Below are 27330 nucleotides of genomic sequence, written 5' to 3'. Positions count from 1 at the left end.
TGTAAAATAAAGAGATACTTTTTTTAACCTTAGTTCATAGGTTTTCCATTTTTATTGTTCTTTACTTTGCTTTACTGTTTTATGCGTTTTCTATCTTATGGTTTTTTTACTTGCCTTTTGTAAAGCACTTTGATCAACACCAGTTGTTTTTAAATATGCTTTACAAATAAAATTGTACTGTATTGTATAATATAATTAGGGCTGTCAAAATTAACACGTTAAAGTATGTGATTAATATTTTCAGTTTAATCGTTAAAAATATTTAACGCATTTAACGTAGCATCCATTAACGTAGCATCCACTCAGGCACAAATGGGGGGCATTACTCACTGTTATTCATCATAACTTTTAAGCCTCTGAACACATTTGAATGTAAAATAAAACTATGTCTGTGCAAATTAATGAATTAATATTTAAATGTTGCTAGTAGCCCACTCAGTCAGACTTGTCCGGCTAGTTACTGGCAAATGATCCCCATAGCAACGAATAAAGACAAATGCCGGTATGCCGCAGCTGTCAGAGTGGTAGAAAGAATGTGTCCAATCAAAATGCACACAAGCACAATTGCGTAGGCTAAAACAATTTTGATATCAAAACACATTCAAACATCATGGCGGAAAACAAGAAGAAGTGCAGACAGTATAGTGTTGAGTACATTAGATATGGCTTTATTCCCTCACCCACGAACATACAGCTCCCGATGTTTCTGCTTTGCCCGCAGGTTTTCTCTTACGAGGCAATGAAACTAACCCGTCTAAGGAGCACCTAACAAAAATTCACCCCAATAAGTCATCCAAGGATGCTGCGCATTTCCAGGACCTCGAGCTGTTGTCTTCTTTGTTCGTCATTTGAAATCAAATTTTTTTTTTGTTGTTGTTTTTTTTGTTTTTTTTTTTTGTTGCCTAATTGAATGCGCGAACGACCGCTGCTTTTTCATTGGCCATTTAGGTTACGTTATTGTTCACGTGATTGGTTAATCTTAAAAAAAAAATGTGTGTGAGCCTGAATTTGTTTGAATTTCTAAATACATACATTTGCAATACCTTAAAATCTTAAAGCACTGTTTACAAGGTTGCATGGGTCAAAAACAATGAAAACAATAACTTTTTGTGCATTTTAGCAGGGCAAGAAAAAATCGAAGCTGGTCTGACTGGGCCAATATAAAAATTGAGCTCTGATATATTGAAGGGCTGGTAAATGTGACATTCATTATAATGGTTTATGAGAAGATTGTTTTAAGTTCACTTAACCTAAAAGTTGTTATATTTTTTAAAGCCTAATAAATGTTAAATTTGAAAGATTTCATGTATAATCTATGTGCCTATATTTAATGGCTTTTTATAAAAAATATGCCATTAAACAAATGTTTAAAATATGTCTTTATGTTGTTTCTACATTAATTTGGAGATTAAATGTGAAATTATTACAATATAAAAAAATATAAAGTACTTGAATGTTAGGTGCTATTAATCGCAGTTTATTACAGAAAAATGTGTGATTAATTAGTTAATTTTTTAAAATCGATTGACAGCACTATATCTTATAATACAATACAATACAATACAATATAATAATATAATATAATATAATATAATATAATATAATATAATATAATATAATATAATATAATATAATATAATATAATATAATATAATATAATATAATACCTGTAACTGGAGCCATACACTGAAGTCCACCGCATGCAGTGCCGCAGCATTTCTGATTTTTGGGACAGTCACTGTCACCGGCACACAACTCTTCATCCTTCTTACTACACCTTACTACTTCACCGTTTGTCCTTGGACACACTCCTGGCTTTACTGTTATACAGACACATGACAGAGAATCCATATCACTGAATGCTGCATGATTTTTTTCACTGTAGAAAAAAATAATTTTGGAAGTTGTACCTATATTATTGGAATATGTTTTACTAGAAATAACTATTTCAGTCTTTCTACTTTACAATTTCATGTTTTATCCGTCGTGGGTTTTGGTTCTTTTGCTGTTGTTGCTGTGAGGACCTTTGAAATAACTGAAATAATTTGGCGAAGTGATATGACATGAACATAATGTGGTCATGACCTGCCTGGAACTACTTTAGCCGTGCGTTTCCCTGAAAATAACTGCACACCTTAGAATCTTCATCAACCAATATAAAAATATATAAAGGACTTTTTAAAGAACGATTAATTGTAATTAATTACAGAAAAATGTGTGATTAATTAGTTAATTTTTTTATCGATTGACTAAATAGCACTAAATAATAATATAATGTAATGTAATGTAATGTAATATAATAAAATACCTGTAGCTGGAGCCATACACTGAAGTCCACATCCATTGCTGCAGCATTTCTCATTCTTGGCACAGTCACTGTCATCGGCACACGACACGAAACGTATCAGGGCACACATTGCTACTTCATATTTTCTGCTTGGACACACTCCTGGCTTTGCTGTTATACAGACACATGACAAAGAAGCCATATCACTGAATGCTGAATGATCTTTTCACTATAACCTGGCAGACGCAACCGGTCGCTTATCTCTCATGGAGGAGCGGAAGCATAAAAGGAGGAGCGACGACAGTGAAGAGCGAGAGAGGCCAGGCCTGGATTTATGATGTGTTTTGTTCTATGTGACAGCAGTCGTCCGTGAGGGGCTACGTTTTACACGACAGAACTATTTTAATCTTTCTATTTCAAAATGTCATGTTTTATTCATCATGGGGTTTGGTTCATTAAATGTTGTAGGCTGTAAGGACCTTTGAAATAACTGAAATCATTTGGTGAAGTGATATGGACATGAACGTAATGCGGTCATGACCTGCCTGGAACTACTTTAGCCGTGCATTTACCTGAAAATAATTGCACATCTTAGAACGTTCATCAACCAATCAGATTCAAGCATTCAACTTCCCAATAGTATAATATAATATAATATAATATAATATAATATAATATAATATAATATAATATAATATAATATAATATAATATAATAGTGGTGTCAAAATTAACATGTTAATGTATGCGATTAATATTTTCGGTTTAACATGTTAAAAATATTTAATGCAATTAATGCAGTATCCACCCCCCCTACCCCCCCCCCCCCCCCCCCCCCCATCATCCTTTGGCTAACTTTACAATATATGATCACGCTCTCATTAATGCAAATGCATTTAAACATTTAAGTACGATAAGACACAAAAGAGAACGCAGTGCAGTACTTAAAGTGACAGCAGCTTAATAAACCTGCTGCTGTGATGTCTGTCATTAACGTTAGTTAATAAACAAAAGAGAGAAAATCATTCACTGTTCTTGACTGAATAACTTTTGTAGCTTTAATAAGGATTAATCTATATTTAATTTATAATTTATGCAGTGAAGACTGTGAAGTGAATAACTTTATTCAATTTCTGTATATCTTACCTGTTAGAGCTACCTGATAATCTTAAAGCACTGTTTGCAAGGTTGCATGGGTCAAAAACAACGAAAACAATAACTTTTTGTGCATTTTAGCAGGGCAAGTAAAAATCTGAACCGGACTAACTGGGCCAATATAAAAAAATTGAAATCTGATATATTGAAGGGATGGGAAATGTGACATTATGTGAAGATTGTTTTAAATTCATATAAATTAAAAGTTTAAAGCCTAATAAAGGTTAAAATTGATAGATTTCAATTATACTGTAATGCTGAATCCTATAATTAATAGCTATAGTTAATGGAAAAGATGTATATAATAAAATATAATATAATAATACCTGTATATGGAGCAGTACATTTATGTCCACATCCATTGCTGCAGCATTTCTCATTGTTGGGACAGTCACTGTCATTGGCACAGTACTCAGCACACACTCCTGCTCCAAATTTTATGCGTGGACACATTCCTGGCTTTGCTGTTATACAGACACATGACAGAGAAGACAGATAAAGTCTAAATATAGTAAAAAGTTAAATAGTTGTAACTATATATTATTGGAATACGTTTTACAAGAAAGAGCTATTTCAGTCAAAATAATTGCACACTGTAGATTCTTTGCCAACCAATCAGATTCAAGTATTCAACAGCCAAATAGTATAACATAATATGATATAATTAGGGCTGTCAAAATTAACGCATATCGTATGCGATTAATATTTTCAGTTTAATGCGTTACAATTATTTCAACGTTCATCAACCAATCAGATCCAAGCATTCAACAGCCACATAATATAATATAATATATAATATAATACAATACAATACAATACAATATAATATAATATAATATAATATAATATAATATAATATAATATAATATAATATAATATAATATAATATAATATAATATAATATAATATAATATAATATAATATAATACCTGTAACTGGAGCAATACACGGAAGTCCACATCCATTGCTGCAGCATTTCTCATTGTTAGCTGGCTTTGCTGTTATACAAACACATGACAAGCCAAATTACTGAATGCTCGTTTTTGGTTCTTTTGCTGTTGTAAAATTATATGGCAAAGTGATATAGATATACGTAATGTGGTCAAGATTGTGGTAATGTGGTCAGACGGGCACCATTCAACCCGAAAACAGTCATACAACCATTCCAATAACTCCGAAGCTGTTAAGTTAAGCTAAAAAAAACTGCATAGTTCCACTTTAAGTCAGTGGTTTATGTGTCTCAAGCTTATTCACATATGTATCTGCTTCAAATCAAAGTAGTTTGGAAATCTACTTTATTCCTAAACTGTGTCAATTGATGTCAGATAAAAAAGTGTGAAAAAAGAGTTGTAACCAATTGTATCTTTCAAAATTCATTTTAATACACAAAAACAAAACCTAAACATAAAAACCCTAAAACTACATGCAAAACTTTTTTGTTGGAGGATTGATCAAAATCTGATTGATGGCAAACATATCTGGTAACGTTTTTTTTCCCCACCACATTATATATTAATATTTTTGTTTTACTGTAAATAAATGTGTGTTTTCCTTGTACGATGGAAAATTTATATAAAAAGTAATAGATAAAACACAACTTACGTATATAAAAATGTAGGCTACTTATATAACTTTATAGGAATTAGTTAAAGGTGCTCTAAGCGATGTCACGCGTTTTTTAGGCAAAACATTTGTCGTCACATACAGCAAACATCTCCTCACTATCCGCTAGCTGCCTGTCCCCTGAACACACTGTAAAAAACGCGGTCTCTGCTGACATCCCAGGCTCCACAAACGGCAACAATACAAACTGGGCTTACCCGCACCAGGAAACATAACAAACTGTTCAGCCAATAACCGACAAGAAGGATTTGGGGGGTTAGTGCGCGGATGAGGAGGAGGGAGGGTCTAGCTAGACTGCGTTTTGTTTGACTATAGAGAGCCTAAGTCCCTCCCCTCCGCTTCCGGCTCATGGGACCTTATTTCGGAAAAAATATGTATGGTAGTCAATGGCGAGAGACAACTTATCATTTTATTCCGTCTGAACTGTGCCCTGAATTACACATATGATGTTTGTCAATTTAAAAGATAATTATGAAAGTCAAGAAAGCACAGTTTGTCATAAAACAGAAGAGTTACATTTAGTTTTATGTGAAAATCGCTCAATGAACTACATCTCTCGTCTCTACGTCACCAAGCTTGTGTGTGTGCAGTCTGGTACAAAACACACAGGCATGACGGCGTAATGTTACGATTAAAGACTATAGAAAAATGACAGACGTTAGCCTCAGTAAGTGTTAGCTTCATTCATTGAGAGAAAAGATATGACGTCACATGCGCATCTTTTAGGTTTGTAGTCTTTGTAATTACGTAATAACAAACTACATTGAAAAAAATATTGTATGGCAGTCAATGGCGAGAGACAACAAATATTTGGATCCCGTTTGAATTGTGCCCTGAATTACACATATGATGATCAAGAAAGTCGCAGTTTGATGTAAAACTGTTGAGGTATAAGACTGTGAAAATACGTAATTACAAAGACTACAAACCCAAAAGGCGCGCATGTGATGTCATACCTTTTCTCTCAATGAATGAAGCTAACTTTACTGAAGCTAACGTCTGTAATTTTTTCTATAGTCTAACGTTATAGTCATAACGTTACGCCGTCATGCCTGTGTGTTTTGTACCAGACTGCACACATATGAGCTTGGTGACTTACATAGTGCGAGACGAGAGATGTAGTTCATTGAGCGATTTTCACATAAAACTAAATGTTACTCTTCTGTTTTATGACAAACTGTGACTTTCTTGACTTTCATAATTATCTTTTAATTACGATTAAAAGCGACATCGCGACATCGATGTTGCGATGTCTTGATCGGGGGTTGTACGATCAAGCTGCATGCGGGCTGTGTTCCAAGCTCCTTTTGCGAGCCGTCTTATGGCAACCCCGTGGTCTGGCGTCTCCTAGATCAGGCTCATCGGTGGCTCCGACCTGTCCTTCCCCTGGTTTCGTCCTCCGTCCCTTGTGTCGGTTTTCATATTACCGGCCATCTTTTCCGAAGAGCTAGAGCGGCTCTTGGTGTGCTGCGGCCGCTGCGCAGAGTGTCACTCTCTTCCGAAGCTGTCCCTCCACCCAATATGGTTCTAATTAACGCTCGTTCAGTGGTAAACAAGACTTTCCTGCTGAATGACTTTTTCTCTTCGCACAATTTGGATTTTATGTTCATCACTGAATCATGGATTAAGGATGGTGATCTTACCCCCTTTTCTGTACTGGTCCCGGTTGACTGTACATTTTTTAACTCCCCTCGCCAAACCAGACGAGGGGGTGGGCTTGTGACTGTGCTGAAAAACTCTCACTGCGCGCGATGTCGCATCCTCCCTGTGGATATCTACTCCAGCTTCGAAGCCCAACTTCTACACCTCGACTGGAACGGTCCTGTTTGCTTAGGGGTGATTTACCGTCCTCCACACGCAGTTAAGGACTTTTTACAGCAATTCACCTGTTTTATTGGTAAAATCGTGACTAAATTTGATCGTTTTTTATTGGTGGGTGATTTTAACATTCATGTCTGCTGTAAGTCAAACCCTCTGGCAAGGGAATTTATTAATATAATTGATGCTTTTAACTTGATACAGTGGGTTAACGAGCCCACTCATATCCACGGTCATACTTTGGACCTTGTTCTTTCTTAGGGGGTCAATATCTCTGATATTATAGTTTCTGATTATATGCTCTCTGATCATAAGCCTATTTTATTTTCCATGTCTCTTCCTAGTCTTCCTCATGTCTCTACTAAAACGACATCTATGTCTAGGGTCTACTCTCCTCAGTTCAGTGAAAGTTTTAGTCAGTGCTTGTTTAAATTTTGTTCTCATCTACTCCTGGGGCCAGTTGCACCAACAGGGCTTACGCCTGGTCTTAAGGTAAGTAGGTCTTAACTCAGCATTCTAAGTCCGACCTAATAGTTACGACTGTTGCACCATCCAGGCTTAAGTCCTCTTCTCGCTAAGACCGGGCGTAAATCTTACGCCTAGTCAGTAGCAGGCGTAAAGTCAAAATCTAGGCATATACTAGCGTTAATAGGCCTATCCGTTTTCCGACAGATAATGTTTCTATAGTAACCACTAAAAGCAAGTGATTGTTCATTGAATCGTTAAAATGATTTGTTAAAAACGGTCAAAAAATCTTCCTGTCTGTTGCATGGAGACTCTGCTACAGTTTCATTTTGAAATTCTCATCAGCAAAATAAAGGGGAAAAAAACAATATTCACAATTGTGTCTAAAAAGTAACTCACAATGTTAACTTACTGTTAATTTAACTGTTGTATAAAATAAATATCACATTTGCAATTGTGCACATGAAAACGGCCCTTTTAATAACATATGATATAAATGTAAGACAAAAAAACTTATTTTGGGACATACCTATAACTGCAGTGACACATCACGCAGTGAAAACAAGCAGGAGAGACAAATGTGATGTCAGCTCGCAGTGCCTCGTCCATAGTTAAAACAATGATTACAATATCATCATAGACGATACATTACGCACACTCCTAAGCACATAAAGAATGAACTTACAATTGAACTGACATTTATTACCAACGTTCTTCTACCTCTCCTCTCGCGTGCAGGAGACAGACGTAATGCTGCCGCGAATGAAGCGAATTGTCACGTGCTGAATGTACAGCTCTATTAACTGCTGAGACCTAAGGGTATTTTTACAATAAATTTTTCGTCTGGTGTTATTCACTAAAAAAGCTTGTAAAACATCAACACTTTTGTGCACAGACAATTGACACACATCTTTTTTTTCAGGAAAAATTAAACTTTCAGCTTATTTGTGTTTCATTGATGTCACCTGAATGTAAAATAAGTTATGGGACCACAAAGACAAATGAAAAAATAAATCGGAAATTGAATCACTCAAATATTTATTGAAATCACACACAAATAAATAAAAGCTAAGCAATTTTCCTCTGGAAAACAGTTTGTTCAAGTCTTTGGAGTCCTGGAGCACAGGAATGAACATTATAACTTGAACAGAACAAAAAATATTTACATTTTTCCAAAGGAAGTCCAGGCGTTTTGGGCCTCATGAAAATCACTGATGCCAAGCCTCAAAACAGTTCCTATCAGGAATCACACAGAGGGCCACATCACAGGCTTTGCATTTCCAGGGGGTGGCCTGTTTCACCTGCCTTGTCTGTTTGCAGTTCACACATTGCCTTCTACCATAGGTGGCCTTCTTGCTTGCTTCAGTTTGTTCCGATGTTTGGACGGGTACATGGTTACTTTGTTGCTGGGTGGGAGGAACAGCAACTGTAACACCACAGAGTTGGGCTGTCAGCTCCTCCAGAAAAGCCCTGTGGGTCATGGGCTGTTGCTGCTTCTCTGCACAAACTTCCTTGTGAAGTAAAAAACTGTTGGTCGCAGCAATGTCCAAAAAATGGAAAAACAGTGTCCTGTACCATCTCATTGTTTTATGGTGAACTGAGTAGTATTGGATGAGTTGATCAGAAAGATCAACACCTCCCATATTCTTGTTGTATTCAGTGACCGGGGTTGGGCATGGAATGGATTTGGTGTTCCAGCCTCCATCTGGAGTTCTTACCTTTCTCTGAACTGTGTTGCCAGAGAAGGCCGGGTGAATTGTGGAGCAGACAGAGACTTCCCGAGTGTCCATCCACTTTACAAAAACCAGAGGGCCGTCACGGATCCACCTGATGGTACCCCTAGGATCCTTTTTGTTCATGGCATTTGTTGTTGTGCGGGGGCATCCTCGTCTGTTGTCCCTGTAGGTGCCACATGCTCCAAAGTTCATGCTGTACAGATCCATGAATAGCTTTGGACTTGTGTAGAAGTTGTCTACATACAAATTGTAGCCACTCCCTAGGGATGATTTCTTCATGAGGGACATAACCGAGTCGTATGCCAGTCCTACACCAGAAGCAAACACAGACTTCCCCGTGTATACAGCGAAGTCTAAAGTGTACCCAATGCTGCTGTCTGCCAGCACAAAAAGTTTGAAGCCCCACTTAGTTGGTTTCGCCTTCATATATTGGGTCATGCCAGTGTGAGCCTTTGTTGCCACCATCCTCTCGTCCACTGAAAGGTTCTGCCGTGGGTGATAAAATGCTCTGCATGCATGTATGATGTCATCTAAAAGGGGCTTTAGACGAAACAGCCGGTCATAAGCTGGTGTCCCTCTCTTCCGGTCGTTGTGGACATCTTCATCAGGGTCGCTCATTTGGATGTTCCAGGAAATTACCTGATACCTGTCACGTGTCATCACTGACTGGGGAAACTGTTGGCTGAAAATGGTGTTTGTCCTCCAGTAGTCCCGGATATTTGTCAGTCTCACCAGTGCAAAAAAGAAAGTCAGCCCTAAATATTTGAAAAATTCTTCAACGGTGAAGTTTTTCCAGGAATATTTTTTGCCACTGGCAATGTTTTTTGCAGCGTTTGTGTTTGTGTTATTACACAGAGTGGTTGCTGCACTGTCACTGACAAAGAGTTTGAAAAGGTCCAATGGTGTGTAAATGGATGTGGGGCTGAGCTGATGTCCTGGCTTTCTTGTTGGGACGAACCTTTTGGGCACTGGAGGGATGTCTGGCTGACTCTCACTGTTCCATGATGGAGTTGGGGCTGCTGGCTGTGGTGATCTAGATCTCGACCTTGATGATTTAGGACTCTGTCGACCCCTCAAGCTGCCAGATCTGGATCTGGATCTGGATCTTGACCTTGACCGCGCTCTCCCTCGTGACCGTGACTGCAGCCGTCCATGACCTATTCCTGGCAGCTGCTGGGATGCTGCAGCAGAAGTGGAAGGGCCCTCCTCAGTGGAAGAATGGGAGCTTTCCTGTCTGGCTTGGGTGGGTGGGCTGGTGTCTTCATCATTATCACAACTGTAAAACAAATAAATAAAGCAAAATATTAGATCATACAAATTAGATCAATTACTGTTTTTGTATTTGATTTTTCACATAAGATTACAATGGCTGAGATCGCTACTGTACCCCCAACCCACCACAGCTATAATATGACCATTCGCTTTCCAGCCAAAAGGTGTGACCGACCCCCCACTATTCTCTCCACAGGTAAAAGGTGTGACCAACCCCCCACTACAACATCCTTTGTTTGTATCTCTAGGTAAACTCAGACAAACAATGGCTGAGAGACAAAGTGTAATCCACAACTCTGTAACAAACATAAACAAATGAAATACTACTTTTGCAGAACTTATTTTTACATATTTAGAAAATTTATATTTTATCATATTAGTTTTTTCTTCTTTTTTTATACTTTTTACAGTAAATAAACTCAGACATACAATGGTTGAGAGACAAAGAGTGTAATCTACAACTCTTACTACTCTGTAACACACACAGAAAAACGAAATACTACTTTTACATAACTTATTTTTCCATATTTAGAAAATGTATATTTTATCATATTAGTTTTTGTTTATTTTTATACTTTTACAGTAAATAAATAAATGTAACTTACTCTTCAGCAGGGTCTAGACGATTCTGGTAATCAAGTTCCTCATCAGTCAAAAAGCTCTCTTCTCCAGAAAATCCATCATCCTCCATGTCATCAAAAAAGGCCAGTGCTTGATTTACATCCATGTTTCTCAATCTCTGAGGATCCATTATTCTCCGTGTTCCTCTGTTACCCCTTTTCCACCAAAAAAGAACGGGTTCGGAACTGGTGCTGGTTCAAAGTTGGTTCGGAGTTGGTTCAACTGTGCGTCTCTCTCTCTCTCCTCGAAACCACTGTGCCGTGCGTCTCTCTCTTTCCAAAATATCACCCTTGGTTCATGCGTAATGACGCACACCAACGTGGACGACGCATCAGCCTGTCATTGGTCAACAACCTCACGCAAAGCATCGCGAGATGTCCAAAATGGCAGCTTGCATCAAGCTAGCAGCAAATATGACGGAAAATTTATAAATTATGGACTTCAGAGATAAACTGGGATATAAACATATGGATTTATTACTGAAACACTCTGAAAGGACGCACAAGTTCCAGGCTGGATAGAAAACCTTCTGAAAAGGCTAGAAAGACACCAAATACACCCCCGTGACGGCTAGCGTGTTAGCTTTCTGCTGCAAAAAACGGTAAGGAAATCGATCAATTTTTCATCAAATAATATCAATATTTATCGGAGGAGTCGTGTGGCGTCGTCGACGATGCCGTCGGTTTCAGCCCCCTTTTGATAATTGATATTAAAATGCACTATACAAACAAACTTAAATGGTTGTAATTCAAGAATGCTTTGGAATACAGACCTAAGTTTGGTCTTGTTTTAAAGAAAACAATCAGCAGATTATTAAAGTGAAAGCACTTCAATAAATTAAAGTATGAAAAAGTTATGGAGGTTATAATTTACAGTAAATCAAATATACTTTATTAATATATATATATTTTGAATATAAAATAAATATTTTACAAAATATTTTTACTATAAAATTACTATAAAATGAAAGCTATATATCTAACCAAGTTGTGTTCCAAATTTCAAGTTGATATCACAAAAATTTAAGTTCCCACGAGATTTTGTTTAGGCATAGTACCAAAAATAGCCACCGGATGCCATTGCATTCCATTGAATTTAATTGTATGCATTCTGCTGTAACAAATTCATACATTTCTATCCAAATATCACTTCTGTCACTAAATATGGAACCTTGAGACTCAGACCTTTCTGACAATATGTGTTCAGTCAATATTAGAAAAGGTTTTGATAATACATTAAGAAAGATATAAAATAAAATAAAAAGCCTAATAAAAAGCCTTATGAAAGCCTAATAAAAAAAATACCGTTTCTATGGTAACGCAACATCCAATTTCAAAACGGTTTTCACAGGATGAATTCTGAGTTCGTAAGCTTTCAAATGATACCTAATTTATGATAACTACTAAAATATGTGATATAATAATAATAAAAAAGTATTTATATATATATATATATATATATATATATATATATATATATACTTTTTAGAGGACTTCTTAATTTACTTTTTAAAATATAATTTTATCTTTTTTTATTGACAAATACTAGATTATGTTTTATTATAAACTTTTAGCATTAAAAATGAAAGTTTCAATTATTAACTGAAAGTCCTTTCCTTTTTCTTGATCCTCCATTGATATGGCTACAAGTTAACCAAACAGCGGAAGATAGTTTACAACGTAACCCCAGCAACGCATGCTGCTAGGCAACCGTGGCCATTCACAGGAACGCGCATTGCTAAAACCAGGCGTAGTTAAGCCTAGGCTTAAGTTTGGTTGGTGCAACCGACGTTAGGTCAACTCTAAAGACTGGTCTTAACTAAGACCTACTTAGCAGTTAGGACCAGGCTTAGTAAAGCCCTGTTGGTGCAACTGGCTCCTGGAGTCTCCGTTAGCGGATCTGGACACGGATGAACACCTGAGTTTGTTAAATAGCGTATGGCTTGATGTACTGAATGAGATTGTTCCTCTAAGGCCTCTTAAGCCAGCCCAGTCTCATCCCAAGGCGTCATCTAACTGACGCTTTTGACCATGTTTGACCATGCGTCAACATGCCGACGCACTTGGCACCCTTTAAGCGTCAATATGAGACGCGCTCCTAGTGGTCTAACCCTAACCCTACCCCAGACCTAAACCTACCCATAACGGAAGCGTCATCTAACTGACGCTAAAGGATGCCATGTGCGTCGGATTTAGACGCATGGTCAAAAGCATCAGTTAGATGACGCCCGAGGATGAGCGTCTCATATTGACGTTTAAAGGGTGCCATGTGCGTCGGCATGTTGACGCATGGTCAAAAGCGTCAGTTAGATGACGCCTTGGGATGAGACTGTGTTGCTTAAGCACAAAGATAAATCTGAACTGTGGTATACCGCTGAGACTCGGGTGCTAAGGCAAGCTTGTAGAAAGGCTGAGCGTAAATGGAAGAAGGATAATCTCCACATTTCACTACAGTTATTTAAAGATAGTTTACTGGCTTATCAGAGAGCTGCCAAATCGGCTAAGGCAACCTATTTTTCAAATTTAATTTTACATAATCACTCTAGACCTAAAGTCCTGTTTTCTGTTATTAATTCTGTTGTTAACCCTCCAGTCAATACTCTGTCTGTTGCCTCTGCTGCTCTTTCTGAAAGCATATTGAGGTTTTTTAAGGATAAAGCAGTTAATTTGGGACCGGTAACTCATACTCCCTCTATTGAGCTGCCTCTCAATCCACAGTTGTCTATATCGTGGGATGTCTTTGAACCTGTCTCTCTTCTGACACTCAGTGACACTATTGCCAAGCTGAAACCTTCTTTTTCTTCATATGATGTTATTCACCCTAGATATTTAAAGCAAATTGTTGACTCAGTTGGACCAGGGGTGTATTCCAGAAAGCAAGGTTAACTTACCGTCAGATAAACCTTGAACTCTTGGTTGGTTAACCCCAAACTTGCTTACTCTGGGTATGTCGGTTCCAAAACACCTATGTTGAGTTAGTTTAATCAACCTCCTATTGGTAACCCAGAGTTAATGCGCACGCACGGCGCGCACGGCGAGTATTTTCAATGGATCGCCGATTTCAGGAGTCACCATGGAAACCAAGGGAGAAAAAAAGCGAGCTACATACGATGCTTCGGTGAAACTGAGTTGGAGGTTTTAATGCTTGCTTATGAAGACTATAAGCCCATTATAAAAAATAAAAAAAAGCAATACTGCTGCATCAGCAAAAGAAAGTTGGCTTGGCAAATAATAATGGACAGAGTAAATGCGTGAGTTTAGAAAATTATAAATGGGGTATTTTCCCCTTGTGAGTCACAAAAATATGGGAAAATACCCCATTTATAATTTGTGACGCAAAAATTCTTTGGGGGCATGTAGTAAAAATAGACAAGTAATTACTTGTTGGCCTCCATACATTTCTTAATATTACAGTAGTAATGCGCATAATTGGCTAGTTATATGTTGGCTTCTTGTTTTATCAGGTGTAATCCTTCTGGAGCCAGAAGAAGTGTAAGCCAAGTCAAAATGAAACACAAAAACATTCTCCAGCAAGGTAATATTTTCTAAACTTACTAAACTTGTTACTGACGCCATGTAATTTAGTATTAAATGTAATTTAGTTTTCTATGAAGCCAATAGAAAGAAGGCTGAGGCCAGTAAAACAGGTGGGGGTCCACCTCCCCCTCCCCTCACCCCAGCTGAGGAGCTGGCACTGTCCCTTAATAAAGGGCGACCTGTGGTCGATGGGATTCCAGGGGGCAGTTCGTCAGACTCAGCTACAAAGACAAGTAGCTTAGTAAAATGTAGGTGTACCATATTAATACTTATGTTTATTGATAATACTTATGTTTACCTACTGTTTTTGTCAGTGTTTTAATAAAGAAAATCATCAACACTGTCACCATTTTAAAAAGGCATTTTGAATTCATTTTACAGTCATTGATTCACTTGTGCAGTATGCATGCTGCTTTGACTGCATATGCTGTATACGTTAATCTTATTACTAGTACTTAGATGTTCCTAATGTCCTTCTTTATTAGTTGTATTTGTTTAAGAATATACATTGAGTATTGAATATGCATGATTATCTTATTGGTTTAATTATCTTGCAGTTGCTGATGGCCACATTGTATTGTTGGATCCTCCTGCAACACCACACTCTGTCACAAGTGTAAGTGGTTATTCTCTTTAGGTTTCTGTTTGCTAGACCAAGCATCCTTCCTTATTTTCACTGTAGGATGATGATGAAGAGACCACTTTTGCTGTGACAGAAACAGAAAATGTGGGGAGGCCCATAGAGGTACGATGCATAGAATGCATTCCCCCTTTTTTACATAAGAGAATAAATAAATTGTCATTTTACAGAATATGGCAGGAGATTTTAATACAGATGAGGGTCCATTACCTCCACACAGAATCTTAGCAGTGTAAGAAATGTTCCGCAGTTCTCCTTCCTCATTTAAATATTTGGTCTGTGTTTGTATTAAAGACTTTTTCAGTCTTTCTAGTTGCCTGCCATAAAACTGTATAAGGTCCACCTTCAAAAGCAAATCAGAAAAAGTGACATGGAGATGGACCTTATACAGCTTCAAATGGAGGAGAAAAGGATTAACCTAAAAAAGGCCAGACTTGAAATTGAATTGCTGGAGCACCAGCTTAAGGTGGGAAACATATGTGAACATTAATCTGTCATTTGTTGTTGAATGAAATCTAAAACAATAAATACAAATGTCTTTTGTTACAGGAAATAAAGAAACCATGAACAACACTTGACTGTTAACTGGTTTTAATTAAAGTGATTTTGGCAAATCATGTCTCATACCACCCTGCCATCTCTTTGGTCTACCGGGTTCACTGGATTCCTCTTGGCCACATATTACCTAGTTAGTGGGGACCAGTAATGAGGGTGATTTAATGGTTTAAACACCCAAACATTTAGCACCCAAAAAATCTATTGTCACCTGCACATTGATGCTATGGATTGACTTCCTATTAACATAGTCTCCTGACTGAAGGAGCTTTAATGGGAATGTGGGTTCCATCAATGCACCCAATAACATTTGGGAACCCTGAAATTGAAAGTTATATAATTAGAAACATTTAAAATTATTGTGACTGTATAAAGTAGGGTTAGATTAAGTAGTGCTATGTAACTAAAATGGTCAGGGCACGCCATGTTCTGTCACCTCTCTGAAACAAACTTACTCTGGAACATAACCTGCTCCGGAGCAGGTTAAGTTCAGAGAGTGAGTTGCTATGACTACTAACATACCCTGAAAGTTACCTCCGTTTTTGGAACCGAAAGTTGAGGTTATCCGCTTACTTACTCTTAAACATACCCGGGTATGTCACATAACCTGCTTTCTGGAATAGACCCCAGGTCTAATGTTGTTTTTAAATAAGTGTCTTTTAACTGGGGTGGTTCCTGCTTATCTGAAAGTGGCAACTGTCATACCTCTCCTAAAGAAGACTTCTCTTGATCTGTCTATTTTAAAAAATTATCGTCCTATCTCTGTTTTGCCTTTTATCTCCAAGGTTTTGGAAAAGATTGTGTTTTTTCAACTACAATCTTTTCTTGCTGCAAATACTCTGTTTGAACATTTTCAGTCTGGTTTTAAAACTACCCACAGCACTGAAATAGCCCTTCTGAGAGTGTTAAATGACATTTATTTGGCAACTGATACGGGTAGCTCTGTGGTCCTCGTTCTTTTAGATCTATCATCTGCTTTTGACAACGTTAACCATTTGGTATTAATTAATAGACTGAAATCTTGAGTGGGTCTTTCTGGTACAGTCCTAAAATGGTTCCAGTCATTTTTACCTGACAGGAAATTTGTGGTTAGGACAGGAGAATTTTTATCTTCTACTGCTCCTCTCCCATGTGGCCTTCCTCAAGGCTCGATTTTGGCCCCCTCTCTATTTTCATTATATATGCTGCCTCTGGGATCTATTTTTAGAAAACATGGGGTGTAGTATCATTTTTACGCCGATGATACCCAAATTTATTTGCCTTTCAGGAAAAATGATCGATTGGCCATGACTGCTCTTTCCTCTTGTCTAGATGAGGTTAAATCCTGGTTATCGCTAAATTTTTTATCCTTAAATAAGGAGAAAACGGAAGTAATTGTTTTTGGCACTTCTGAAAATACGAAAACACTTAACCTGGATTTGGGGTCACTATCGACTTTTAGGTCCTCGCAGGCACGGAATCTGGGTGTTATCCTGGATGACTCTTTAAAATTTGATAAACAAATTTCTTCAGTAGTTGGGTCCAGTTTTCATCAGCTCCGTCTACTTGCAAAAAGTAAACATTTTCTTACTGATAAGACTTTGGAGATGGCAGTGCATGCTTTTATTACGTCACGTCTTGACTATTGCAATTCTTTATACTGTGGCATTTCTAAGGCCCAAATTGCCTTAAATCACTGCACTTTCAGTCACCTGGTTACCTATCTGACCTGCTGCATCAGTATATCCCCTCAAGAAGATTAGATCTGGAGAACAGAATCTTATTTTAATTCCACATTCGAGACTTAAACGCAGAGGTGACCGTGCCTTTTCGGTAATCGGTCCGCGCCTCTGGAATGACTTGCCAGTGGAAATTCGATTGGCTCCGAGTTTGACCATTTTTAAGTCTCTTTTAAAAACTGATTTGTTCTCTTTGGCATATTAGGATTGTATTATTGCCTAAATATAGAAACCTTGATGGAACAGAAACTGTATGTCTTAAAATGGATAGTGTTCACTATCACACACAACACTTACTGTTCTTTTTTTCTGTTCTTTTGTTGTGTAGCACTTTGGTCAGTCTGCGACTTTTAAATGTGCTATATAAATAAAGTAAACTTGAAACTTGAAACTTTTAAATTGATAAACATCATATGTGTAATTCAGGGCACAGTACAGTCGGAATAAAAAGATAAGTTGTCTCTCGCCATTGACTACCATACATATTTTTTCCAAAATAAGGTCCCATGAGCCGGAAGCGGAAGGGAGGGACTAATAGTGCGTTCTATTGTTTATCCGTGTCGGAGTACCGACAAGGAAGACAGACGTTGCCTAGCAACATGCACCAACACACCCCCTTTCCTCGGATTTCCCAGCTCGGAAGTCGGGCAACCGTCAGGACACCGAGCAAGAATTCCGATATGAAATCCAAGATGGCTACGCCCTGTGTGACTTGTAGGGCTGAGCGATTTTATCGATTCTGCGATATAAATCGATATTTTTTCCCCAAGAAAGTATCGATTTTTAGGCCGCGAGTATCGATACATAAGTCCCATTCAAATCCCGTTTTAACCCCCGTTAGCGTTGCATGAAGAGTGATTTGGTCAGCCAGCCGCTAGTGGCCAGCTGCGCGCGTACATCGATATTGACGAAAATCCAGCTGTATTCAAACAATAACTTAGCTCTCCTTGTTGGCTAGGCTCCTTGCATGCTGGCTAGTAGCTTTTTTAAAAGCTGGGTCTCCGAAATTGACAGCGCTGTGTTGGACAGATTTGTGCAGCGGTGTTCCGTGAGTGAGAAAGTGCGCAAGGTACGGATGAGTGAGAGAGAGAGAGAGAGAGAGAGAGAGAGAGAGAGAAAGAGAGAGCGAGCGAGGTAGTGCTGCGCGAATCCGCTACGGCGCTCTGCAATCAAATACGATTTTAAATAGGCTTAGTAAAAAAAAAAAATTGTATTCGGTGGTGAAAAGCGCTGGCTTTAGGCGCATGGTGAACGCGATGGAGCCCCGCTATCCTATTCCAACCCGCGAACACCTCATCAAGGTTTGCATTCCCAGGCTGTACACTCAGACAAGAGCACACGTCAAAGCCTCCCTGGCCAGCGCAGAGAGAGTTTCCCTGACGTGTGACGGCTGGACCTCGCGCACAACTGAAGCATATGTCACATGTTCAATGTCAAGCTAAAAAAGCTGTCAAAGAAAATGCAGTGCAAAGAAACTGTTCAGAACAGGCCACTTGCTGCATTTTTTAACTCTCCATTGTTAATTGCAATACTGCACTTTATTTACTTTTCAAAGGCTTGTAAGCTACAGTTTGCATTGTTGTGTTTCAATAAATAGAACAAATTTTCTCAACACATATTAGATTCATTTTGTACAGCATTTGCAAGCTGTTCTCTCTGTCCAGTCAGAGACATATATTGTGTAATTGATGTTTTCAGTTCAATTAATTCAATCCAAGTAAATGGAAGACTCACAAGATGTCACCAAAATCACTCTGTCCCCTTTAAATCTTTCAGAAAATGATGTAAGTGTATCGAATTATATCGAATCGTATCGTTGGCTGAATATCGTGATATATATTGTATCGTCAGCCGAATATCGTGTATCGTATCAGAGATTAGTGTATCGCCACAGCCCTTCTTTTCATTGTTTTTGGACAACTTTAGTTGTTTAAATGACGATTTTTTTCTATTGAATAATAGAAGGCAGGGTTAGGTCAGAGAATGTTTAATAAGGGGAGAACTTTCACTCGCAGTAAACTTCCGGGTTCTGACTGGTTGCAGTTCCACTCTGGTTCCATATGAGGGCGCTCACAGGACGAGTGCAGAATGAATGTAGGTCAGTAGAGCTATACCTTTCAAAATCCACTTTTATCAGGATATAATTTTTTGTCTAGTAATTTGAATGTTGTATTCGAAAGGAGATGCAAAGAAATTACTCATTGCTGGGTGTTAGATTTTTTAGAGTCACTTATTGCTTTAAAAAGTATTTTAAAATGTCAATGACGTCATACACATCGTACCACCAGAGATACTGCTTTACGGCAATCCTTCAGTCACTTTGGTGCTTTCGCGCTCGGCACCTTCTTTTCTCTCTCGAGGCATCAACAACACAGCTGACACAGGTAAATACACGTGCTAGAACAGTTTTTGTTTTGTTGTTTTTAAACACCACGCCGAAAATACACACACACACATTCTGGTCCCGCTTCGGATGCCACGATGCAATCAAGCGGTATCTCTGGTCGTAATAAGTCCTTCACTGACCAATCAGCTATCATTAGTAGAATGCTAGCCTGTAATGGGCAACAACAACTCAACCTGTAAGATATCGAGAGGACATAAGTACTCGTTCATTCAATTTTCGACCTATAACCCATGTTGAACTTGCAAAACCTACAATCAAATCTGAGATTTCTCAACGGCAATTGGGTGAAAGAGACAAATTTAGCCGTCCAGCCTCCATAGACTCCCATTCATTTTGCACTCAGGGCGATCGCCCCCCAGTGGAACTCTGGTACAACCAAAATTCGGTACAATAGGGCTTAATAGGGAGTGAACAGGCTGTCCTTAGACAGGCTCTGGTTAGGTTCTCTATTAGTGATGGGTCGTTCGCGAATGAGCCGGCTCTTGTAGGTGAACGACAGGAGCTGGCTCGCATATTTGAAGAGCGACTCAATGATTTAATTTATATAGGCTATATTTTTAAAAAATAATGTAATAATGAAATAATGAATAAATTTGATTTTATTTAAAATAATTGACTAATTCAAAGAACAAAAAAAAAATATTTTATAAGCCTAAACGCACACACACATATTCGTTTTGAATGTCTGATCAGCCTCAAATTCTGTTCCTGTCAATCATACACGAAGTGTCAACCAATTACGGCATGAGGGAGGGGCTGAGCCAACACACACACACACACACACACACACACACACACACACACACACACACACACACACACTATTACTGAGAGAAGAATCAGCCCCTCGAAAGTAAGGCAGCTTGCATTTCTGGATGCAAATCTCATAAAATAAAAAATATGATCAGCATTGTCTGTGTTTGTCTGTGTGTGTGTGTGTGTGTGTGTGTTCATGCTAGTTATACAAAACATAACTAGTGAGATAGTTTGTGCTGGTTATAACAAGCCAATAAAGAAGAGAGAAAAAGAGGGACCAGTTTAATCCTGTAGGATTACAAATGTATTAAAATGTTTTCATTTAGGTTCCAATACAATAATATATAAACTGAGACAGTTTCGTATACTGAATTCAGCATTTAAGGTTATGATGATGATGATGATGATATTTGCAGTGAAACAGTTTTCCAGCAAGAGAGTCCGGCAAAACATGTTTTCTGTATCTGGCAGAATACTGCTCTCTCTATCTAACCGGCTATTCCTGTTTCTCTCTATTGTAAACAGATTACTGAAACTTTAGTCTCACTGTTTGAATAGTTATGCTGATTGGATTGGAATTGGTAACACTCTCAGTATAGGGCACGCTCCTAAACCTGTATGCCTCATTTACATGCTTTTGTTTCAGAGTGTCTCCACCTTTATTTAACTCCTCCCCCTTAAAGGGTATATGATCTACTGTATACTGCTTTTAGTTAGACTTGGGTAAGATTTTGGCCAAGTCTCCTGGTCTTCGCTTCTGAGTTTTTCTACACTTGAGATTAAGAAGATTAAGGTTTACAACAATCCTTTCAGTTATTTATTTTTCTTTAATATGGGTTCTATTATGTTGTTCAGATTCAGATTGTATTTGTTTTGAATGTTGTTTCTATACATTAGAAAGTTGTAATTTAAATGCAAATGTTTAATAGTATTATATTTTCATAACAAATCAATGCATTTTTAAAGAAATTGTGAGACATTGTGAGTATGATTTAATTTAATAATTTAATTAGAATTGTTTTCACACCTATCATAGTCAAAACAGATCCGGCTCTTTTCAGTGAGCTGAGTCAAACGAGCCGGCTCACGAAAAAGAGCCGGAATGCCCATCACTACTCTCTATATAGTCTTTAAACTTTAAACGTCAACAAGAAGTGACGTCACCCAACATCGCTTAAGGTGATGATGATACACAGGGCAACTTTTTGAGCAATGTTGATGGGCAAGTTGCCGTCAACGGGCAACCAGATTAGACACAGGGCCCACAACCGATCTAAATTAATCCAGATAGAAATATATTGCCCATTTTCAATGGGAAAGTGCCCAAGCAACAATCGCTCAGCAGGATGCCCAGCAACATTGCTCAAAAAGTTGCCCTGTGTATCATCACCTTTAGAGCACCTTTAACTGGACGTCTGTATTCTCTATTCGTTCCGGTGAAATTACAAAACAAAATATATACACAAATGTGTCCCTGCCTGATATACAACAACTGATAAACATAATCGGTTTTGATGAGAAGAAAAAACCCCACACGAGTGCGAATTAGAACCCTGGACCTCTGACACGCTAGGCAAAAGTTCTGCCATCCACCCACTTTTAATAACAATTGTGATGTGCTGAGATGCCATTTTTTGTAAGGCACTTGATTAATACATTTCTTCGGGCTGCGTAATCAAGTTAAAAGAACATGGATCTCATCTCACCTGTCAAGTTTCGTCCTGGAGCAGCATCTGTTGGGCTCCAGCATCCAGACAGACACAATAACACAGTGCAATACACTCGAGCTGTCATCCTCTCCACCTGCGATCATACAATGAATGAACTCTGCTGGAAAATCATACTTATATCAGGACGAAAAAGTATTTGAGTTAGCGCTCAACCAATGGCGTGAGTTTGAGGTGTTGTCTATTTCGTCTCCCTGCCAGAATCTGACTCTCCCTCGCGTGCACGCGCTGTTCATCGACTGTGGTTTTCCACACCTGTAATTCCTCTCTGGATTAATTGTTTGTTAGTGCTCTTTATTAATATATGATTGTTTTCCCCTGCTTTGTTTTGTGATTTTGGTTCTTGTTTTACTGTTACTTTCTGTTCCCTGTGTGTGTGTGTGTGTGTGTGTTGGAATTAATAAATAATATATGAATATAAATTAATAAATAATTATTCCTTAATCAACAGCTACATTATTTTTTTCGATCAAGCCATTCGATCCTGTAAAACAACCTACCTTGTTACATGCACTTACTCTGAAATGTTAAAAATATAACTAAGTAGCCTATTGTTTATGATATGGCCTATGAAGGTAAAATGATGACATAAAGAATCGCATGTGCAAGGTAAGTTTTGTTAAAGAGTACATAAGATTGCAAGCATAAAATAAATTTACATGCGCAAGAGAAGATTTGTAAAGGTGTAAATCGCCCTTCAAGTGTAAGAAAATTATATTTGCAGCATTTAACTGTTATTCGTAAGTGTATTTGAAGCTGCAGCTTCATGCTAACGCAAAAAAAAAGAAGATCTGTATTCTTCAGAATTTCATTTTTCCGCGCTTACACTTTTGGCACGGTTTTCGCGCACAAATGCGGCCAAAAGCATTGCAGGCCTGTGAACAGCAATTAACAAGCGAAAACAACACAGGCAAGAACTGCAAAACAGATGAATTACGTAAAATAAAACTTTGTGTAAAAAAATAAACTGTTGAAAATGTCTAAATGTCTTGTGTGTGCATGGGGCAAAAAAGTTTCCGGAATAACCCGATTTGTACAGTTGCGTCTTTCTTTTTCCTGCGCTTCCAGTTTTGGCACGATTCTCTCACTCACTGAGTTTTGCAAGCGCGAATAGGAGGGCGGGTCCACCTTCATCATGTAGCCAATCAAATGAGCTTCTCGCTGACACTCGATTTACTCTGATCTGATTGGTTCAATAAACACGCCAGTCACCAGAACACTTCTTTATCTTTATTTGGCTTTGGAACGTTCTCATTGTCGAAATGGTACTTTTAATGCACACATACATGTTAAATAAAGAAATGATTGAATGAATGAATGAAAAAATAAATCATGATTGCTTAGGCTGTGCACCATTAGGCTGACTATATGAGCCACAACTGAATTTCAAGCTGTTGTGTTAAGAAAGAAAATTTCTGTGTATTCTGTGCATGTATTCTGCTCATCAGGCCATATTAGTTAGTAATCTTTATGCTGCTGAATGTAGGCGTAGTATCTGAACCACTGCATGCCAATTTCACCGGTCTACTGATCAGGGGGGATTCCAGAATTATTATTATTTTACTAAAATGAGTTATAATAATATTTTTTCTTCCTTTAACGTATTTTAAGAGCAACTCTAAATTATGCACCATTTATCACCTGCAATTCCATCGTGTAACCACTAGATGACTGTATAGCCCTATATACACATATCTATGCTGTGTATTCCCTGGTTGCTGGGTTTTTATTCATACATAATTAGTTAATTTTTGTCAAAGTTGAGTTCATGTTGATTTAGTATCAGTTTTTGATTACAGTCAAATCTGGACACAGAGAAAGCATTTTGTTATTCAAACTAGCTACATATAATAGCTTGATCAGTCACACGGAAGTAATCAGAATCAATATTGACAGTGCAAGACAATATTTCAAAATATATAATTGAGTGTTAAATACCAAAAACAGAGACATAATTTGAAAAACACTGCATCAGAATGGTATTATTACATAAAAGTACATGATTGTAAAGTTTAACATCAGCTCAGTGGTGTAACAGTTTAGCCTAATGTATAAAATTTCAATCCAATAGCATTAACACCAGCTCGAAATTCAATATGAATGTCAGTCAGTCTGGTGCACAGCTTATTAAGCAATCATGCTTTTTTAATTTTTTTTATTTGTTCATTCGTTTATTTATTTAACATGTATGTGTGCATTAAAAGTACAATTTCGGCAATGAGAACATTTCTGAGCCAAATAAAGATAAAGAAGTGTTCTGGTGACTGGCGTGTTTATTGAACCAATCAGATCAGAGTAAATCGAGTGTCAGCGAGAAGCTCATTTGATTGGCTACATGATGAAGGTGGACCCGCCCTCCTATTCGCTCTTGCAAAACTCAGTGAGTGAGAGAATCGTGCCAAAACTGGAAGCGCAGGAAAAAGAAAGACGCAACTTTAAAGCCTACAAATCGGGTTATTTCGGCAACTTTTTTGCCCCCTGCACACAATAAGTCATTTAGACATTTGCAACAGTTAATTTTTTTACACAAAGTTTGATTTTACGCAATTCATCTGTTTTGCAGTTCCTGCCTCTGTCCTTTTCGCTTGCAAATTCCTGTTCAAAGGCCTGCAATGCTTTTGGCGCATTTGTGCGCAAAACCGTGCCAAAAGTGTAAGCGCGGAAAAATTATAGTCTGAAGAAAACAGATCTTCTTTTTTTTGTGTTAGCATGAAGCTGCAGCTTCAAAATAATTGAATTACACTTACAAATAATAGTTAAATGCTGCAAATATTTTTTTCTTACACTTGAAGGGCGATTTACACCAAATTTATTTTACGCATGCAATCGAATGTAGCCTACTCTTTCACAAAACTTACCCTGCGCATGCGATTCTTGTCATCATTTTACCTTCATAGTGGCCTCAAATGCCTCATGAAGTGCCTGTGCTTCATTCTGTTAATTGATCACTCATTAAAAAAAACGTGTTTTGTTACCACAAACAAAGTGTGTGACATTAAAACAACAAGTGTTTCAATTTTGCATTGTTAGAACAGCTTTGTCAAATCTGGAAAATTCACAAATCTGGTTTAGAATTGCTTATTACAGTAGCCTACTTTCTTCCCTTCAATGCACCAGGAATAATTCCTTCAGATTTCAAATGAATAGATCTTGTCATTACAAATGTCCAACATAAATACTCTTCAGTTTCTGTATTCGCAAATTATATCAGTGACCACTGTGTTGTGGCAGTATGTGATGTCATTCAAGAGTGGGATGCCGCATGGGCTAAGGCTAGACAAACAAATCTAAATTCTGATGGCTGCATTTTAGGAAGCTTCAAAATAAATGCACTGTGGCGATCAGAAAGGCTAAATCAGATTATTTTCTTGATAAAACTACAAAAAATGTAACTTTAGATTTTGGAGGAATATCAAGTAACTGATAATAAAACTACTACAGACATTCCTTCCTGTATAATGAAAGATTCTATTAAAATTGTAGATAAGAAGCAAATGCTTAATAGTTTTAATAGTAATTTTATCACATTGGGGTCTTTATTTTAAACAAATAAGTCTATAAATTCAAACTTAGAATTTCTCGAAGCAGAACGTAATCTATGGCCAAGAGAGTTTGCTTTTGAACAAATTATTTGCTCTGACGTCTGTTCTGCTTTAAAAGTGATGTGAATACATCGCCAGGTCCTGACTATATTGCTTTGTTGTTTTTAAAATTAGGGGCTGATATTATTTCTCCCTCACTGACGTATTTGTTTAACCTTTCTTTATTCACTAACAAAATTCCAAGGATCTGGAAGTCAGCATTTGTAGTTCCTCTGTCAAAAGGGGGTGATCCTTCTATAATGGACAATTATAGACCCATTTCTAAACTTTGTATTATCTTGAAACTTTTGGAAAAAGTAGTTTGTGAGCAATTGACACGGTATTTAAATAGTCATAATATTTTGTCTATACTGTGCGTGTCTTTTTATTGATTTATCAAATGCCTTCAACACTGTGGATCATGATTTGTTATTAAAAAGGCTTCGATCAGTAGGACTATCAGAAAATTAAATTTTATGGTTCACTGCTTATTTAAAGGGAAGAACCCAATGTGTACATGTGGAAGGTATTCAGTCAGACCCACTGGAGGTTGTTAAGGGGGTCCCTCAAGGATCTGTGTTGGGCCCGTTATTATTCAGCATATATATAAATTGTCTGGATTTTAGTATTGATAATACAAGGTTTCATTTTTATGCAGATGATACTATTATTTATTGTTCAGGTTCCTCTAAGCAGCAATCTGTGGCTTTTTTACAATCTGCTTTTGATATCATCCAAAATAGGTTTTGTGCTTTGAAGCTGGTTTTAAATGATAAAAAAACCTAAATGCATGTTATTTTCAAACTCTAAAATTTCTTGTGAAAATTCAATCTCTCTTGGGACTTCTCAGGGGAGTCTTATTACATCAGTATCGGAGTACAAATACTTCGGTATTATTATCGATAACATATACGTTTTAGTTCACATATGAAATATTTGAGGAAAAAACTCGGTAAACCTTTATAATAACTGCACGCTATTAATCATTAGTTATGCATTAATAAACAGTCAATTCATCATTTATAAAGCATTAATATACATTAATAAGCAGTTTATAAATACAGCTATAAATGCTTTATTCTTGATTTAAAAATATATAATGTGTTTAATAATTGTATTTTCATACTTGAAGTATTGCATTATTTACAAACCAGTTATTTAAGAGTTGTCAGTGGTTCATAAGATCACTTAGAAAGTGTAAGTAAATGATTAATAAACTATTTAAATGTACATTAATACATCTTATTATTCATACATCTTATTATTCTATCGATAGATAGATCTATAGATCTATAGATAGAGTAATACTTAGTGTGTTAAATGCTTTATGTAATTCAGGGTTAATTCAGGTAGTTGTAAAGCATTTAGTAGTGGTCAGTTAACTATTTTTGTGAGCTCATCTAAAGTGAGGACTATTTATGCCTTGTAAAGCAT

General features: G+C 37.3%; 1 protein-coding gene across 1 annotated transcript in view; it reads right to left on the bottom strand.

Annotated features, from left to right (window-relative positions):
- LOC143722662 (uncharacterized) overlaps positions 1–27330 on the bottom strand; it is a 508319-nt gene that overhangs the window by 10679 nt on the left and 470310 nt on the right. The window contains exons 4-6 of the mRNA XM_077214145.1: positions 3768–3905; positions 2309–2458; positions 1668–1820 (exon numbers count right to left, since the gene is read on the bottom strand). Of these exons, the coding sequence (XP_077070260.1) occupies positions 1668–1820; positions 2309–2458; positions 3768–3905 (441 nt within the window). The remainder of the gene's footprint in view (positions 1–1667; positions 1821–2308; positions 2459–3767; positions 3906–27330) is intronic.

Source organism: Siphateles boraxobius, unplaced genomic scaffold (assembly GCF_051911475.1).
Source record: "Siphateles boraxobius isolate OS27281-9 unplaced genomic scaffold, OSU_SipBor_1 68, whole genome shotgun sequence".
Taxonomy (NCBI): Eukaryota; Metazoa; Chordata; class Actinopteri; order Cypriniformes; family Leuciscidae; genus Siphateles; species Siphateles boraxobius.
Note: the sequence above shows the minus strand (reverse complement) of the source record. Positions and strands in the feature narration are given on the sequence as shown.